The sequence below is a fragment of the Talaromyces stipitatus genome, genomic scaffold (assembly GCF_000003125.1).
Source record: "Talaromyces stipitatus ATCC 10500 scf_1105507295555 genomic scaffold, whole genome shotgun sequence".
Taxonomy (NCBI): Eukaryota; Fungi; Ascomycota; class Eurotiomycetes; order Eurotiales; family Trichocomaceae; genus Talaromyces; species Talaromyces stipitatus.
Window position 1 is genome coordinate 1,971,810 of NW_002990116.1, and position 18,437 is coordinate 1,990,246.

The following is an 18,437-nucleotide window of genomic DNA, read 5'->3' on the forward strand; positions in this document are numbered from 1 at the left end:
TGAAATCATGTAGGAGATCGATGTCTGAGAGTAACATAGTCCAGAAACCATGAAGCGTATTTAGGGGTTCGAAGTCATTAACAATTGGTCCCGATAGGGGTAAAACCCTAGCTTACTCCCTTAGTATACCTGAATGACAAGCATTCTTAAAAGGTAACGATTCATTTCTAGCCAAAAGAGAAACAGTTATATTATTGATGTAATGTATTCAAGTATCTTTATGTGCTCTATCTTCTTTCTTGGGATTACCTATTCTTCGAGTGTCTAGCGTTGCCCATTTTACAGACTTCTCGTATTCAATACATCGTGGTGGATGGGTTCAATTAAATTTCCAGACACTTCCTGACATAAAGTCTCCTCTCAGAATAATAGCAGAATGACTATACGCTTCTCATCTTATTCACTAGCAGCAACCGCAGCTTCCTTATCCGCAACCAGCACCCTCTGTATGGCTGGTCGCTTCACGCATCGGTCCCACCATGCCCTCACAGCTTCGCGACTGTCGATGACATCTCCATACCCGCATGCAAAAAGTCTTTGGATCAGCGGAATGTAGTAGATATCTACTAGAGTAAACTCATTTCCAGCCATATAGTCTCTGTTATGTAAGAGACGATCCGCAACATCGAAAAACATCTCAACCGACCGCAATGCATCTGCGATGACAGCTTCATTTGGAGGCAGGCCCATAAATCTTTTGGCGAATTTTTCAAATGCGATTCTACCTGCAGGTTCTGCGAAGTAGAGCATTTCTACGCTTTGCGCCTCGTCAAATAGCGCTGTGGCTTCGACATCGGAGTTGGGTGGTAAAAGACGAAAGGAGTACGTTTTTGCGAGGTATTTGCAGATCGCGCGACTCTCGTAGAGAGTGAAGCCCTCGTCAGAGGTTACTGCAGGTATTTTACCCCATGGGTGACGTTTCAAGTGTTCTTTGGACTGGTATAACAGCGTTAGCTCAAAATACCTGATAATCGAGGAAATATTTTGCGACACGACACAACATGGGTACAGTTTTTTTTTACAAGGAGAGACCGCACGTATCGACATTCAAAAGAAACGATCACCCACCCTTTGCTCCCCTTTTGAAAGGTTAAGAAGCACGAGTTCATAATCCGTGAATCCACCTTCAGCGAGAGTTAGGCGTACACGGTCTGTGTTTGTCGAACCGCGAGAGCCATATAGAGTAAAAGCTGGCATTTTCGAGTTGTGCAGTAGTCTCGACGTGAATATTGGTCTATTTGTGATCTTGGCCATAATGTAAGCACACATTTCAAGAGAAGTCGGGCCAGCGACTTCATTTATAAGCCGACGACATCACAAATAGAGCAGGATCCAGCAGTATCTACATAGCCTGGATTTCTTCACTTCCATTGAGGAAACCTGTGTACTGGGTAGAAAACGAAAATGAAGCCTTGCAAATGGCTGGTTCGCTATCACTACCCAATCGAGTTAGCGTAATGTCTCCACTATTTAAATCTAATTTTAACCTCGTGCTTTTAAGGCCGGTCAGCCTTCCTACTCATGCAGAGATGATATGAATCATATTGGAACTTTTGATTCGTCTGCTCGGATCCCTTGCCAGCTACAAGCTCAATAAACTCCGGTGATGGGTTTTTGTGCTGTATACAGATGACAAATCTCTTATCCTACCAAATGATAGCCGTGGAGCACCAGTACGACATTGGTGGGCCTTATTCTGACATGGGTTGAGGTTTATTTAAGAAGAGAGGTGGATATCACAGCCCTGATTCACCGCCAAGTGACTTAGCTTATTCGACTTGTACTTGAAGGCTCAACGACTCTTTCTTTCTTTCGTCTAAAGGGTGCTGCGCAACAAACGTGAATTCCCGTCCCTCAGCCTGACGATGGCCGGAAGCGTTGTGACCCGCAGGCGGGATATGAAATGTAAAACTAAGATGAAAACCGGTTGCTCGACCTGCAGGTAAGTTTGTATTGCTCAGATAGGAATGTCAGCTCTCCTGTGATTGTGCTTACCCACCAATAGAATCAGGAAAATCAAGGTAACCAACGACGTTCATTCTTTCCGAACATCCTTTGGCGCTAATTCAGGTCAAGTGCGATGAGAGTAGACCATTGTGCCAGAAATGTGTCAAAACTGGCCGGACTTGCGATGGCTACGACTCCCCCTTTAGAATCTTTACCGGTGAACCTATCAAGAACGCTTATGCTAGTAGCATCAAGTCAGTTGTTAGTTCACAACCCACCTCCATTAGGGTCACTTTTCAAGACATCGACCTTCTCAGTCGCCACTTCTCGACCAAAACTCTGTTCAACGTGAATCTGGGCTGTGACGAAGAAGCCAGGCAAATACTCCAAACCAGCCTAACGGATCCGCTTGTACGACACGCGCTCTTGTCACTCAGAGCTCTCCGAGAAGATTTAGAGACGGTCGGAGATGGTGACGCGTCTTTCGCTCATCAGACTTCAAGACATCGCTATGGCCTCCGGCAATACACGATTGCTTTAGGTGGCCTTGCGTCTAACCTGTCATCCTCGGGTTCCAGCGAGTTGAAGTCAGCATTGCTTTGTTGTCAGATCTTCATCAGCATTGAGCAAGTGCGGAAAAATTATTCTGCGATGGCTCAACATATCATTAAAGGACTCAGGATCATGCACGAATACCGAGCAAGACCATATTATGATGCTGCCAACAATTTATTACCTGCACTGCATGACCAACTACCTTTCCTGGATGTTTTCATCATTAAGCTGTTTGTTGCACCATGTAAATTTACAGATCCTCCAGTAACAGCAGAGATAAGCGATACGCCGTTGTCTGCGTGTCCGCTTGCGTCTCAACAACAACCTGTTGGATCTCGCACGATCGCACCCGATATGCGGACGGAGCTTACAAGGATTGCTGCGTTGACACTTGGATTCCTCGACAAAGTGTCTCGAGTCGAAACAGTAGAAACCGCTCTTCGATTGGTCCCCGAGAAAGCAACTCTGCTAGACTCTTTAGGCTCGTGGCTTAATGACCTTGAGCTTGTTCAGACGGAGTACGGACCTTCAGGTCCCGAGCCTATTTCAGTGTCCTTCTTGCGCATCTTTCATATCATACTGAAAATTGTCCTCTTGGGGGCATTAGACTCTCCACCGGATCTTTATGCCGACCTACGGGATGAGAGTGACCGATTACAGGCCTTAGCCAATGAAGTGGATGGAAGAGTTAGGACTTATATAACGTGCAGTGGGTCTAATGGTAATCGGGAGGAAATCTCCACAATGAGTGATTAGGAAATTGGCATGGGAGGATTCGACTCGCATCTGATTCCTTCATTTTAGTGTTAATGGAATATCCAATCTCTGCTATATTGTTAACAGGTCAAGCGGGGAAAGTCGGGGTTACTATTACTCTATCCAACGCGGTCTAGACGGAAACCTAAAGCTGAAAGAGCCGAAGATAAGAATAGTGGAATAAGCATATGCCTGAAATTACATGTATTTCCAATTGCAGCACACAGACCGAGCAGACCAATGAGCGGCTGTCTCTGTCTCTGAGCCTCTCTCGCCACCATGCTTGTTCGTTCTGAAGGTCTTCATAAAGGAGTCCTCATCCCTGTCGATCTCTTTTGTTAAAACTCCTCTCCCTCTCTCATCAAGCTCACGCAAACGAGTATTCGTCAAAACCATGCATTTCCTCCTCCTTGGGGCCAGTGGACGAACCGGCCAGCACGTTGTATCTGAACTACTCTCCCAGGGCTACACAGCAGTAGCCCTTGTGCGTACCTCTAGCAGTCTCACACCTCGTCCTGGCCTAACCATCGTCACTGGCTCTCCGCTATCAAAATCCGACATACGCAACGCTCTTTTCGCGGTGCCTTCTCTATCACCTTCTGCAGCAATCATTACTTTGAACACAGTCCGTAAATCCGACAGCCCTTTTACAGCCCAAGTCTCACCTCCTCGCTTCCTGGCCGATTCGTGCGCTAATGTCTGCGAGGTTCTGGAGCATGCAGGCATTCGTCGCATTGTAGTGATGTCGACGGCAGGTGTAGGGGATTCATGGGATAACCTGCCATGGTTGAGCAAAGCATTCTTGTCGTGGACCAATGTCAAGTACGCGCTCGAAGATCACAGCCTTGTAGACAGGGAGATTCGGCTCACTAAAATGGATTGGACTCTGGTGAGAGCTGTGAGGCTACAATTTGACGATCAGAAGCTGGACGCCACGAAGAGGGAGGTTAAAATGCTAGGCAGTAACGGTGTAGGAATGAGTTTATCCGACAGCGTGAGTGTTACTAGTGTTGCAAGCTTCCTGGTCAAGGTTGCGGTCGAAGGACTTTTGGTTAAAAGCGCAGTGGTCATCACCAATTGAGGAGGCTGGGGAGATTGTGACTTTGTTGATATCGCGCTCCTATGCAGCCATGGATGATAATATAGCAAAGCTTTTTTTGAAACATGATGTATATTCTACCTAGGTAGATATCTAGTTACATGGATTGATTGCATCAAACTCCCTATGTTCCAAGTTCGATATGGTGCGACAAAAGCCATGGACGAAACATCGTTTCTCTAAGTACGGATATTTAAATTCTTCTCAATCTTCTGAAATTTGAAAAGTCCATGTCAACTATAACATCCACAGCTTAGTAAATATATCGAAAACTGCCACAATCGGACCAGTCAGCTTTCCTCATCATCAAATCGAAGCAAAGGTGTAATACGCACTTCAAATTCTCCCGATCAGTCAAATCCAAAAACGCAGTGGCATCCAAATCCCTTCCTTCCAATCCGCCCTCCATCTCTGACTGGATCTTATCACGTCTTTTGTTCTCCCATCGCAGAAGAAGACCGAGGGTTGAAATGAGGACGACTTCGATGAGATGGGATCCGATCATGGACCAGATACCGAGGGAGTATGTTGGTCTGGAGACGTTAGCTGAGTCGTTTAGATGGCGGGAAGGAAAGAGGCATACGCTTGATCAGTCTTATAAAAGAATGGACCAGCAATATTACCAGTGCAATATCCAAGAAACAGTACTGCATTTGTGACGACTTTCTTGGTATGTCCTACATGCCCAAATCCCATCAGTCATTGGCAAGCAGTAGGTGAGGGAGAAGCTTCGTACCAGCAGTATTAGCAATCTGCATACTAAGTACCAGCACAAACGCCGCATTATACGGCCCCGTCAAATAATAACATATCAACCTGCCCACTTTCCGGTCAAGAGGGACAAACCGAAGCCCAAAGGCTCCTGCAATGTTAGGGATCAAGAAGAGAAGGACGAATACACATCTTCTGTTCTCGAAACGATCGTTGAGGAAGACACAGAGTAGGATGGAAAGAGCAATGATGACTCCGTAGGGGATTTGCATAAGTGTAGTGACCAGTGTCGAGAAGCCGAAGCCTTTGATAATGATAGTGCCGAAGTTGGAGATGCCACCGTTGGGAACGTTGCCTGCAATACATTACTTCCTGTTCGAAGCAAATAAAAATAGAAGGGAAAAGACTTACAAACGACACCAAGGAGGAAAAACATGTATAACTTGTAGTCGGTAAAGGCTTCCCGGATCTGGTATGGTTTCAGGTGTTTATTCTCAATACCGGTCTGATTTTCACGCAAACGTTCCACGGCGATACGACGTTCTCGCAATGTCAAGCCTTTGGCTGTCACTGGGCTGTCGGGGAGATAGATGAACATGACAATACCCCATACTGAACACAGAGCGCCACTATTTCGCAGTATTGTCAGTAATCTAATCACAATCATAGAAAAGATAAATCGAGGCCCTACATGATCAAAAACTCATATTTCCACGACGGCAATGCACCTCTGATATTACCAATGCCGTAACCGAGCAGTCCGCCGAGTGCAATCCCGAAGCCATTGGCCGTATACCACAGACCAATACGTACGGGTTGCTCTCGTCTTGTGTACCACATACTAGTTACCAACATGAAGCCTGGATCAGAGCATGCTTCGGCGGCACCAGCAAGTGTTCGAAGAACTCCAAGCGTGGCGAAGTTGTGACATGCGGCTTGGAGCATGAGAAATACGCCCCTATCTAAGTCAGCTCAAGCATTACTACTTTGTGATTCGTGAGGAAGATCTACCACATGAAGATGTTAAAGCCGAGATATTTTCCTACAGATTAGTTAGACCATACTTCCGAGTAGGACCCCAGAGGGTAGGAGACACTCACCGATAGGTAATCTCTGCAACAAGAAATTGGTCGGAAAGGCCCACGCCAAAAATCCAAAATAAAACAAACTACTCAACCAGTTGTACTTTGTACCGACAAGATTAAGATCCTCTCGAATACCGAATATGGCCGCATAGCTGAGTGTTGTCTTCACACACCCTCCATCAACATTCGACCTCTCGAGTGAAAACACCAGAAGGACGTACGAACCTTATCAATATAGAAAAACGCATAACAAACCGCCAAATAAGGCAGAATCATAAAATCAATCTTACGCAAGACCTTCTTCTCATCCTCATAACTGACAGGTTCATGGAGATCGTCACTGTTTTCGAACAGAGCGAGTGCGGCATCGCCGTCTTTGGTATTCCATTTTTTGACCTGGATGGGATCTTCTACCTCCATGGCATGTTCTCTATGGGTTGCTGCTGCTGCTGCTATATCGCCGGATGAGGGTGGGGTATCAGCCCCTGTTGTTTCTGTTGACTTGCCCATGGGCAGTTCTCTGTATCGATTAGGTATATGTGAAGTGTGTTTAGATAACTCGTTGGTACGATAAATGCAACGGACAAATTTTGGAAATAGCGAGTTCTGTGCAGGTGGTATACAGCGCAATGACAGGATTATGTACCCCAAGATATAGTTGAAGGAATCCTACTAACGGCCACACAATATCCAATCCGGCATCTATGCCGACTATCCCAACTCAAATTCGACATACATCCTCTCTACCACCAAGGGTCCACAGGAGACCTCTCCGATCCAGTACTATGTAGTACATATTCGCGGCGTAAGTGCGAGGCGGAGAAACAAGACTTGGTATCAGGCGCAGATCGATGTGGCTCCCCATACTTTGCGGGGAGCTTCTCTCCACAAGAAAATAGTATGGGGAAACACTTCACGAATTTGCGGGGTTGAGTCTTTTATTTCTATTGGAAAGCCTAGAAATGATAGCACAGACTAACCTATGTGGAATAATTGATTTGGTTGGTGGAACAAAATCCAGGTCTTCTGAGCATGATGAGTTGATTCTCGGACTTAGTCCGAGTGACTTGTTTCGTTCGTATTGAGACTCAAAGTATGTCCGAGATCGTTCGTATAAATTTACCTAGGTAGAAAGGATGTCGGCTATGTTGATGCCAATGCTGACATGATCATGAATGTGACAGGTCGACCAATATTTCGTGGGGGACTAATAATCCTGTGACATTCATACGGCGAACCCTAATTGACGAAATTACTCGATTAGGTAGAAATTCGTCAACGACTGTCGGAACCCTAACAATCCTTTCCACTATAAAACAATCTGGTTTCTTGCAAACATGTGGCTAAGCAGCGGTTTTTCAGTGAGAGATAGGTCAAATGTAGTAGATCGTGGCTATAACGAAAGGAAGGCCGCTCCACATTTCCACTAATATCGGCTTGGATGACTTTGATATGGAACCGAAGAGCATCCAATTTGTTAATGCTAAAATGGATCAATGTATTGGAGATGCCCCTTCATCACTAAATCGAACTTAATTCTGGATATATTGGCTTGGGCCCTGAGAGGCCTTCTGTTCGTTATAGCCAGGTTCCACTATATACCCATCTACTCAACTAGAGCACTCTATTCCGATTTACCTAGGCGTACTTAATTCAGCTTACTCCGTCTCTGGAACGCAACAAGAGCAGACTACTGTGGAATCATGAAAGGGTCTCTATTCTCTATTTAATCTAGTTCCACTTCTTCTTTCTCTATTGGAAATGCAAAACATGGCTTAACGCTTGTTGAAGTTCAGGTATCGCGCCTATACAGTACTGTTAGTGGGTTTAGAATCAAACATGTGAAGATGGTTTACTCACCCCGAGGAAAAGAATGACGATGTTGCTGACGATGAAGCAAGCAAAGATACCCAAATCTCTCCAGCGATTATTATAACTTAAGTCAAAGGCTTCATAAAACTGATCTCCAACCTTGTAAGCACAGTATTGACAAGCGCTTGTTGCATTATTGACAAGGTAGCCCGGAGCGCCCGCTGCAAAGTAAGGAGCCATATATTCACCACAAGTTTGACCATCAGGCGCAGAAAAGGTATTGAGTTCCGCGTTTTTGCAGACGACTTCACGATCATGTAGCTCCGTCACCAACATACCACCAATTAGACGGGTGAATGGGTCAAGCTGATACAACCATGCTCTCCAGAACTTGGGAATCTGAGGTTTGGGAATGGCTACGCCACAGAACAGCGCAAAGGTGATGATCAGAGGAGGATTGAGTTGTGCGGAGATATACGAACTTGGCGTGATTGCTGCAACCATCTGGCCCAATGTGACTGCGAAGAACTCGGTGATAAGAACCATAAGAAACTGATATCCGGCACGGTCTGAGGCACTCTGGAAGCCTGGGATATAGTAGATGGGCAAGAAGAAAGCAACCGTGCAGAGTAAACTGTACGGAACTTCAGCCACTACCATAGCAATTGCAAACGCAAGCGATTTATAGGTCTTCGATGCAGACTCCCGATAAGAGATCAGTCGTGAAAACTCATACTTGGGCTCCACTTGTTGGATGATGATGGCCGGAATGACGGTTATCTGGAACAAAACGAAAACACGGTACTGAAGAGAAGACCGTGAATCGTCTAACTGGAGAAACATCAGACCGGTGAGAAGTGCAATAACCGCGTGGACAAATAACCTGGTAAATCCGTAATTCGGTGATCGCCAGAAGGACAAGTTCGTCCGTCGAACGACAGTTTTGATCTGATACCAGGTAGGCGTTGCGTACTCGACCTCTTGAGAAGAGCTCCCACTCGAACTGTTCTGTGCTGAACGTTCATTCTTCATTTTCGTAATATCTTCCTTGATTTGAGCCAGTTCGGGAGATTCGCGCCATATATCGCCCCAATCACGATCCCCAATTCGTGGAGTTTGGCCAGCACCAATAGCGTCAAGCATCCATTCAGCGGGATTTGCGTTTGGAGGACATTCGGCTCCGTTGCGCCGGAAATAATCGATCAGGACACGACTGTCTTCACCAATATCACCAAAGTAAACGCAATTGCCGCCCTTCTGTAACAGGAGCAATCGGTCAAAGCTTGAAAACAAGGCCGAGTTGGGTTGGTGAATCGTGCAAAGAATGGCTTGACCAGCTGCGGCTAGTTTGCGCAGGAACCGTACGATATTAAAGGCAGACTGGCTGTCAAGACCTGACGTGGGCTCGTCCAAAAACAGTAAGAGCTCAGGTTTGGCGGCAAGCTCCACACCAATGGTCACTCGTTTACGCTCCTCCACAGATAACCCAATTTCTGGAAATCCAATAACTGCATCTGCCAATGTCTCTAATTCCAACAGAGATATGATTTCCTCAACGTAAGCATGTTTCTCTTCTAATGGCACGTGATAAGGTTGACGAAGTTCAGCGGAGAAGCGCAACGCTTCACGTACAGTCTGAGTAGGCTCGTGCACGTCTAGCTGTTCTGCGTAAGAGGTACCACGCTGGAAAGATGCCCCAGGCCTATGGCCATCAACTAGAATATCTCCCGTGATAACGCCAATACTTTTACGGGCAGCCAACACGTCCAACAGCGTTGTTTTTCCGGCCCCAGATGCGCCCATCAAAGCGGTCAGCTTGCCCGGCTGGACATAGCCATAGACCGAGTTGAGTAATCGACGGGTGCCAGATGGTACTGGTACATCATAATTAACATCCTCCCAGGTTAGCACGGCTTTTGAGGTGATATTCAGATTTGAGGAAGAATCGACTGCCTCTTTATTCTGACGTCTCTGCTTTTTAGCCATCAGTTCCTCGTTCAGCTTCTTCCGCTCGGCGTTCTCTTTCTGATAGAAGGTAATAGTTCTACCGCCTGCACCCCAGTTCACGGATTCTCCCAAATAAGCATTGGTGAACAAGAAGAAAGCAATCAATGCCACAATGATTCCAAAGTTACGCCAAAGATCTCCGGTCTCGTAACTGAAGCCGGCACTGAGATAGGCGGAACCTGGAATGATGTCTGAACCGGGGGAACTTCCTTGGAGAGTACATGTTTGATGAGCGATGTCACCATAAGAGGGTACCAGAGACGAGGTGGAGCAAGTCAAAGTAATTCGTTTGAACTCATTCACCATCAAAGCGGCAAATCCTAAACCGAGGGCATTGATGTAAAAGATCCAACGCAACCAGACTTGCTCGCTCTGATACTGGATAAGATAGCCAGCGGTAAGAACATACAGCGTAATGATGACGGCTGCAAATTTCATCGCATAGTCAAAATCAGGGCACAAACAGCCAATTGTTCGGAAGAACAAAGTCATGGAGAGATATCCGGTTATGATGATGAGGACGAATGTGAAGAAGGCTCCGGCGTCGAGGACTAGACCGCACATGAAGTAGACAATGATACTGAAAACCAAGATTTGCACAGCAGCAAAAGCAGTATCGACCAGGATTTGAGCGATCCATAAGGCACTTGGACGGTGGAATGTATAGGCTTTATGCTTGTTCACAATCGGACGACCAAGCATAGTTGAACCTAGCTCTGCGAAAGCTTGGAAAGCGTTGAAAAGTAGGGATATGAACAACAGTCCACCTCGAGTGAATGCGCCTGAACTGTTAGTTGGCAATTTGTACCAAACCGTTCCTAAAACAATAGCCGTGATAATAGATGTAGCCCAAGAGACAGTCAAAGTGAATTTGTCCTGCCACTTTACAAGAAACTGACGTTTCATCAGGGCCCAAATCTGAAGATAAAAGGGGATCGAGTAAACCGAAGATTTAGCGGTGTGCTTGCGTTTGGCTTCCTGGTGAGCAAGCTCGAATTCTTCGTAAACATGCTTTTCTTCTTGGATTTGTGTACGATATGCTGCAATTTCCTGGTCAAGCAATGTGCGGTACTTGGACTCATCGAAAGCCTTTACCAAAGCATCTGGCGTGGACGGCACATTGTCAGAGTTGCGGCCATCTTGGTATTCCCTTTCAAACGGGTCAGTGCAACCGGTCAAATAATCAGGCGTTGTCTGTCGAGGTTTCGGCATGAAACCAAGTCCTTCAAAATAGGCTCTTGCTTCAGTCGTAGGTCCAAAGAAGACTTGGCGGCCTTCGTCGATGACCATGACTTTGTCGAATTGCTCATAGATATTTTCCGATGCCTGGTACAAAGAGACGAATGTTGTTGTTTTGTAGATGTTGGTCATAATCCGGAGAGACTTTGCGAAGTCTAGGGCAGTAGATGCGTCCAAGCCTCGAGTTGTATTGTCCCAAGCTAAGACGGTGCCAGAAGTGATCATCATTTCTGCGATACTCACTCGTTTGCGCTCGCCTCCAGAGACACCCCGAACGAAAGCATTGCCGACAACCGTGTTTACTGTATGTTCAATGTTGAACATCTTCAGCAATAGTTGTATGACCTTTTCCTTGAACTCCTTTTTCGACACACCAGCGGGTCTCTTGCCTGGCGTTTTGGTGTCGAGGGCGAATGAGAGTGTCTGGCCAACAGTTAGGGTTGGGTGGTGGACATCATCTTCTTGGTTGTAGACAGCTTCACCGCGAAACCGTTTTGCAAAGGTGTTGCTATCGAATGGTCCGTATGATACCTCACCATCAAACGATGTGTAACCGTAGCGTTGATTCGTAATGACTTTCAAGAACGTAGTACAACCGGAGCCGGGCCGACCTAGAACCAATACCATTTCTCCAGGCTTAAGTACGCCTCGGAAATTGTGAAGAATGTCCACTTCCGCACCTTGCTTTTGAAACCCTAGAAGAGTTTTTATTGTAGCATACACGTTGAAAAAGCCGATCACGGCATCTGGAAACGTCTGTACGAATGTCTTGACTCCGCCGAATCCTCGTACTGTGAGACCATCCCAGACGACACCTAGATTGTCGGTCAGTTTGCGCTAATACATTTCGCAACGTAATGTTGATAGCCTACCAATATGCTTCGGCTTGATTCCAGCCTCGACCTCGGCTGCTTTAGATCCATGGAGAGATGTCTCTAGATCCCAAGGATCATCAGATGATGCGTTTGAGCTACCGGTCTTCTCGAGGTCGTGCACGGAGGCGCGTTTCGAAGGCCGCGACGCCTGTTTCGACAATCGCCTCGTTTGCTGGGAGATGTTGGAGAACTGTCGATTGAGCTCTGCAAAATCCCTCTCTGCTCGCTCGACATCAACGCCGGATTGGATGCGTGAGAGACCAGTAGGGTTGGAGGTTCTCACTTGTTCACGGCCGTCTTCATAAGTGACCTCGGTGCGCACACTTTCATCTTCCTTGGTCCATGATTCAGTGTGAATAGCAGGTGACGACATTGCGCCTGTTGGATGAGAACCCAGCACAAGTGCAAAGTATGGTTTGATTCTGTCTGCTGTATTAATATCCAGGTGAATGTTCAGATTAGATGATTAGGATTAATGCCCGGATCTGAATAAAGTTAGGGGTGATAGCTCCGACAAGGCTGAAAGAAACTGCACAGCACCTAGAACCATTTGCACAGCAGTGTGCAGGGTATCAGGTTTGTGAAGAGTGAAGAAGAAGAAAAAGAAGAAGAAAAGGGAACGAGAAATAAGAGTGGGACGACTGTCGGGAGCTGCCTGGTTTAGTAGCTCTTGCCCAAAATGGCAGCCAGTAGCTACACTCTTCTCCGCCAAAACGGCGGCCCCATCAGATAAAGTCTATGGTATCACTGTCAAGGTCTCGGAGGGAATCGTCCGCACTCCATACCATTCTAGTCTCCAGCAAGAAGTCGAATTACTAATCCAGTCGCGACGCGCGAGGCATAACCGACTTAATGACCAATTGATTACGAACCAACAAGAGCTGCTGATAATGGCTTTTGATATACTCCGTGGGTAAATCCGTCCCCTAATGCGCTCCGTTGCGGGGCAAGCTACGCTACCCTAAACTTTTGTTCTGCCATGTGTAGATGTAATTTTGCTTCATTCGAGGTCACACCGCGCTGCACCCTGCGAGTGTATATGTCTTATGATTCATGTTGACTCATCGATTTGCATCGGGACATATCGGTTTGCTAGGTAGCATCTTGTTCAACCCTGCATTGACACATCACGATGCGACAAGGAATAAATGCAAACAATGCAAACATGCCAAAGACGGAGCTAAACTAGGGGCTTCAGCACCTTTAAGCGAAACAGATTATTCCAATCTGGACCAATCGCCTTGTTGTTTCGGCTGAACGGCATTTTCCTCTGCAATTGATCTAAAAGAACTCGATACCAGGAGATAGATTGCTGCTCCGTCTCGAACCCATCACATATCCATCTTGAGCAGTAATATTGGATATACAATCTGGCGTTGATATGATTGTTTCCTCCAAAACATTCAGCAAAAAAAGTCCCGTGCGCAAGAAGAAGTTGCTTCCGAAATGACTCGTCAATTACTAGCTGATCTGGCCCGGCAACTCATATACTGATTCATGCAGGAAAGCGTGTAGCGTTCTGCATATCGAGTTTGGATCCACCATACCATGACTAACTACGCTCTAGGTTCTCTCTAAGTATCAGATTTTCTTCTTGAATCCTTGTTCGGGGCTGTCTACGGATCTGCGGCGTATTTTTCATGCGCCTGTTTCGCATACAGCTTGGTCCGTTGTCGTAGTCAGTCTATGCCCGACCTTTTCTCTGAACTCCAGTCGACGACTACTTCGACCATTTCTTCTTTTTTATCGTATCGTATCGTATCTGAATTTTCATCGCCTTGACCAGAGAACAATTTAATAGCGGCATCCGTATGCTTGGATTTCATGGATAGGCTCATTATTATGTCTTGCATGCTACGAACAAGTTCTAGGATCTTATACAGCAACCCCTAACCCTACAGATATCTTCCCTCTTCATTGAACCGAAGTCGACGACCATGTGGGTATTCATACCCCGCGGTATAGTGCAGCAAATACCTACCATCTCTTAGTTAACGCTCTCCATAGCTGCCTCACAGTCCCCGAGGAGACACTAGAATCAGCCTCCAGCGCATTAGGCATCGTAATCCAATCTCCGTTAGTGGTGTGGAAATCAAACATAATAAAAGGTGATAGGGAAATTGCTCTCATCCGAAGAGGTTGCTCTCCATTCTGATGGCGGTAGGGTTAGGGTTAGGGCTCTTAGCTCCACTAGATCCACGCTGCTTAAATTGCGGGGAACGAGCCAGCATTTACCCTGTTCGTTCTACCTTGCAGTTACAACTTCACGTGTATAGACTTACTGCAGTTATCTGCTGGGAATAATCGAGTTCATTTATGAACCGTTGGTCTCCTTGGAAGCAATTGTTGCACTACATTAAGATCTGAAGAGAGTATCGTATGACCAGATCCTTATCGATAAGGATCCGATAAGAAACCAATCTGTCCCTGCAGTAGGGCCTCCGATATCGCTGGGATAATTTCCATTCAACACGACTCACCTGATTTGGATACGGCGAGATTGGCTTTTCTTGCCCAGCTCTCTCTGAAAAGATAATACTTTTTCTTTGCCCAGAACTATATCTAAACTGTGGGAACTCAATTGAATAGTCTGCATCCTCAGCTGATAATCATGCAGTGTGCCCATATAGGAACAGCTGTTGGTATTCATGAACATAACCGCTTCAAGGGATGAAGGCACGACCAGTAAATAGAACGGAACGCAATTCCGGCATTAACTTCAGAAACGCATATCTTCAGGAGACTCGGAACTTGATAACTGAGACGCCCGTCCAGCTTCGAGCCCAGCTATGAATGCAGCAAGGTAGCACTCCTTTATATAAACAATCACCGGTCAACTGAACATCTTGTCACGGAGCTGCGACCCGTTTCCGTAGCAATTCGGGTCAGAATTAGGTGATACGTTTCTCCGACCGAATCCGTACGTACATCGTCGACCGGCGCGAAACGGAGATGAATGATGGCACGAAGCGGCGAACGATGATATCGACGTGATTGAGTGACTGCCGGTCAATAGATGGAAATATATCATTCCAGCGTACTCCGAAGAGAGTATGACCGATCAATTGAGCCATTGAGCCGTGTAGAGTAGATATAAACATGCAACAAAAAAAAGGAAGAAGAAACAGAATGGCGCAATCCGGCAGTATTCTGAAGTTAGTACCCCGCAAACTCACCGCTTCAGTTTTCCGGGCAACCACTGGACGCCTGCTGGAGCTCCAGCGCTTGCTTTGGCGGGGCCCGAAAATTTCGGAGGCCGAAGAACAAAGTCACCCCTCCTGCCTCACACTTTTTTTCTGTCCTTTAATACAAGCCTCATTTCCTGTGTCCTCTCGAGCTTCTTTTTTTCCTTCTTCATCTCACAATTCACAATTGTCGCTGATAAACTTGTTTTTCTTGTCATTCAGCGTAATTGTATTGCCTTGTGAGGCCATTTTATCAACTGTCTATTATCTGTTCATTACTCGACTCAAGTCACAATGGTTCAATCCGCAGTCTTGGGCTTCCCCCGTATGGGAGTCTTGAGAGATCTCAAGAAGGCCACTGAAGCTTACTGGGCCGACAAGATCTCTCAAGAAGACCTCATCGCCGAGGGAAAGAGACTCCGTCTTGCTCACTGGAAGATCCAGAAGGATGCCGGTGTTGACATCATCCCCTCCAACGACTTCTCCTTCTACGACCAAGTCTTAGACCACATCCAGCTCTTCAGTGTAAGTTGATTGCTCTTTTTTTTTTTCTGCTATGAGTATACTCAGAATCATCTACAGGCCACCCCCGAGCGCTATGCTTCCCAAAAACTCAATATCCTCGACGAGTACTTCGCCATGGCCCGTGGCCGCCAACGTGCCGGTGTCGACGTCCCCTCCATGGAGATGGTGAAATGGTTCGACAGCAACTACCACTACACAAAGCCTTCTTTCAGCGACTCTCAGACTTTCTCCCTTGCAAAGGACGCTAAGCCCGTCCGGGAATTCCTCGAGGCCAAGGAGGCTGGCTTCGCTACCCGACCGGTCATTCTCGGTCCCGTTTCCTTCTTGGCTCTCGGAAAGACTGAGCGTGGTCACTCTGTTGAGCCCATCTCTTTGTTGAGCAAGCTTGTCCCTGTCTACGTCGAGCTCCTCAAGGCCCTCAAGGCTGCCGGTGCCGACAGTGTTCAAATCGATGAGCCTGTTCTCGTTTTCGACCTGAAGCCTGAAATCAAGGCTGCTTTCAAGCCTGCCTATGAAGCTCTCGCAACCGCTGGTCCCGAGATCACCATTGCCACCTACTTCGGTGACATCGTTCACAACCTCGATACTGTTTCAGCTTTCTCTGGACTCCACGCTCTCCACGTCGACCTTGTCCGTAACCCTGAGCAGCTCGAGACCGTCATCAAGGCTCTCGGCCCCAAGCAGACTCTCTCCCTTGGTGTTGTCGATGGACGTAACATCTGGAAGAACGACTTCTCCAAGTCCCTCAAGATCATTGACGCTGCCGCCTCAGCCCTTGGCAAGGACCGTATTGTCATCGCCACCTCCAGCTCTCTCCTCCACGTTCCTCACACTCTCGCCAGCGAGAAGAAGCTTCCCGAGGAAGTCTACCAGTGGTTCTCCTTCGCTGTCGAGAAGGTCCGTGAGGTTGCCATCCTCGCCAAGGCTGCTACTGAAGGCCCTGCCTCTGTTCAGGCTGAGCTTGATGCCAACGCTGCTGCCCAGAAGTCTCGTGCTGAGTCTAAGCGCACCAACAACCCCCAGGTTAAGGAACGTCTTTCCAAGGTCACTCCTGACTTGTACAAGCGTAAGTCAGGCTTCGAGACCCGTTACGCTCAACAAAAGACTCACTTGAGCTTGCCTCTTTTCCCCACCACCACCATTGGTTCTTTCCCTCAGACTCAGGAGATTCGTGTTCAGCGTAACAAGTTCACCAAGGGAGAGATCACTGAGGAGCAATACGATGCATTCATCCGCAAGGAGATTGACTATGCTATCCAAGTCCAGGATGAGCTCGGCCTTGATGTCTACGTTCACGGTGAGCCTGAGCGTAACGACATGGTTCAATACTTTGGTGAGAGACTCGAAGGTTACGTTTTCACCACCCACGCTTGGGTCCAATCCTACGGATCCCGTTGCGTCCGCCCACCAATCATTGTCGGTGACATCTCTCGTCCCGCTCCTATGACCGTCAAGGAGAGCAAGTACGCTGCTTCCATCTCCAAGAAGCCTATGAAGGGTATGCTTACTGGCCCTGTCACTTGTCTCCGATGGTCTTTCCCTCGTGACGATGTCCATCAGTCTGTTCAGGCCTTCCAGCTTGCTCTTGCTCTCCGTGATGAGGTTGTTGACCTCGAGAAGAACGGTATCTACGTCATCCAGGTCGATGAGCCCGCTCTCCGTGAGGGTCTCCCTCTCCGCTCTGGCAAGGAGCGCGAGGCTTACTTGGACTGGGCGGTGAACAGCTTCAAGCTCTCCACCGCTGGCGTTGAGGATTCCACTCAGATCCACTCCCACTTCTGTTACTCTGAGTTCCAGGACTTCTTCCACGCCATTGCTGCCCTTGACGCCGACGTTCTTTCCATCGAGAACTCCCGTTCCGATGCTAAGCTCCTCAAGGTCTTCATTGACGAAGCCTACCCGCGTCACATCGGACCTGGTGTCTACGATATCCACACTTCTCGTATCCCGCCTGAGGAGGAGATCAAGCAGCGTATCTCTGAGATGTTGCAGTATCTCCGCCCTGAGCAGCTCTGGATCAACCCGGACTGCGGTCTCAAGACCCGTACCTGGGAACAGGTCAAGCCTGCCTTGACCCACTTGGTCAATGCGGCCAAGCACTTCCGTGAGCAATACAAGGCTTAAGTTGTAGCAAGCTAAGAACATTGGTCTATCCTCTTCCTCTTTTTTCTTCTTCTTTCGTCTCCTTTTCGTCTTCCCTCCAGACCACATGGGACTTGATAATTCTCTATTTCAGTTGATATCCCTTTTAACGTTTTTCCTTTGTCAAAAACTATTATACCTTGGAACTCGGTATCCAACCAAAATCTTTGTTTCAACAGCATATGCATTTACCGGAGGGTTATGGGTGAAAAATTTTTCCTTGTTAGAACGATGATGTGTGATGAAATCCTTGAAAGCTTTTCAAACAGGCGCCATTCTCAACGCGGCGTTTCTTTGGGGGCATTAGTTTAGTTTACTTATAGATTGATGATGCCTAGTAGCCTGGGTATCTTGAAAGACCTCAAAAATAATGAGTTTTCTACACCTTCATATTCTCTGATATGTAACCTTGAAGTGATTTGCTCTTGAAATGATGTTTATTAAAAACTTACATCTTATAAATCACAAGAATGGATTTTATGTAGAATGTAAACAAGAA

The 18,437-nt window shown here is 47.0% G+C and overlaps 6 protein-coding genes across 6 annotated transcripts, besides 1 other annotated feature; 3 read left to right on the forward strand and 3 right to left on the reverse strand.

The window, feature by feature from the left end:
* Nucleotides 1–396: 396 nt before the first annotated feature.
* TSTA_118400 (glutathione-S-transferase theta, GST, putative) lies at nt 397–1,197 on the reverse strand (the record flags this gene model as incomplete). Its single annotated transcript, XM_002482018.1, has 2 exons — nt 397–936; nt 1,069–1,197. 2 exons carry the CDS (start codon nt 1,195–1,197, stop codon nt 397–399), a joined length of 669 nt encoding a protein of 222 aa, XP_002482063.1.
* Nucleotides 1,198–1,523: 326 nt separating this feature from the next.
* TSTA_118410 (uncharacterized protein) lies at nt 1,524–3,258 on the forward strand (the record flags this gene model as incomplete). Its single annotated transcript, XM_002482019.1, has 3 exons — nt 1,524–1,729; nt 1,791–1,942; nt 2,091–3,258. Exons 2-3 carry the CDS (start codon nt 1,866–1,868, stop codon nt 3,256–3,258), a joined length of 1,245 nt encoding a protein of 414 aa, XP_002482064.1. The 5' UTR covers nt 1,524–1,729; nt 1,791–1,865.
* Nucleotides 3,259–3,652: 394 nt separating this feature from the next.
* TSTA_118420 (uncharacterized protein) lies at nt 3,653–4,339 on the forward strand (the record flags this gene model as incomplete). Its single annotated transcript, XM_002482020.1, has 2 exons — nt 3,653–3,887; nt 3,912–4,339. The coding sequence occupies 2 exons, from the start codon at nt 3,653–3,655 to the stop codon at nt 4,337–4,339; spliced, it is 663 nt and encodes a 220-aa protein (XP_002482065.1).
* A 78-nt stretch (nt 4,340–4,417) lies between these two features.
* On the reverse strand, nt 4,418–6,674 carry TSTA_118430 (MFS allantoate transporter, putative). Its single transcript, XM_002482021.1, has 9 exons — nt 6,379–6,674; nt 6,169–6,316; nt 6,080–6,110; nt 5,760–6,026; nt 5,480–5,697; nt 5,094–5,423; nt 4,941–5,034; nt 4,693–4,890; nt 4,418–4,629 (listed from the first exon to the last, which is right to left on the reverse strand). Exons 1-9 carry the CDS (start codon nt 6,661–6,663, stop codon nt 4,611–4,613), a joined length of 1,590 nt encoding a protein of 529 aa, XP_002482066.1. The 5' UTR covers nt 6,664–6,674; the 3' UTR covers nt 4,418–4,610.
* Nucleotides 6,675–7,843: 1,169 nt separating this feature from the next.
* Nucleotides 7,844–12,459, reverse strand: TSTA_118440 (ABC transporter, putative; the record flags this gene model as incomplete). The annotated part of the gene is made up of 3 exons (XM_002482022.1): nt 7,844–7,958; nt 8,014–12,026; nt 12,084–12,459. 3 exons carry the CDS (start codon nt 12,457–12,459, stop codon nt 7,929–7,931), a joined length of 4,419 nt encoding a protein of 1,472 aa, XP_002482067.1. The 3' UTR covers nt 7,844–7,928.
* Nucleotides 12,460–12,675: 216 nt separating this feature from the next.
* Nucleotides 12,676–12,699: a microsatellite.
* Nucleotides 12,700–15,565: 2,866 nt separating this feature from the next.
* TSTA_118450 (cobalamin-independent methionine synthase MetH/D) lies at nt 15,566–18,327 on the forward strand (the record flags this gene model as incomplete). Its single annotated transcript, XM_002482023.1, has 2 exons — nt 15,566–15,796; nt 15,854–18,327. 2 exons carry the CDS (start codon nt 15,566–15,568, stop codon nt 17,918–17,920), a joined length of 2,298 nt encoding a protein of 765 aa, XP_002482068.1. The 3' UTR covers nt 17,921–18,327.
* Nucleotides 18,328–18,437: the final 110 nt, after the last annotated feature.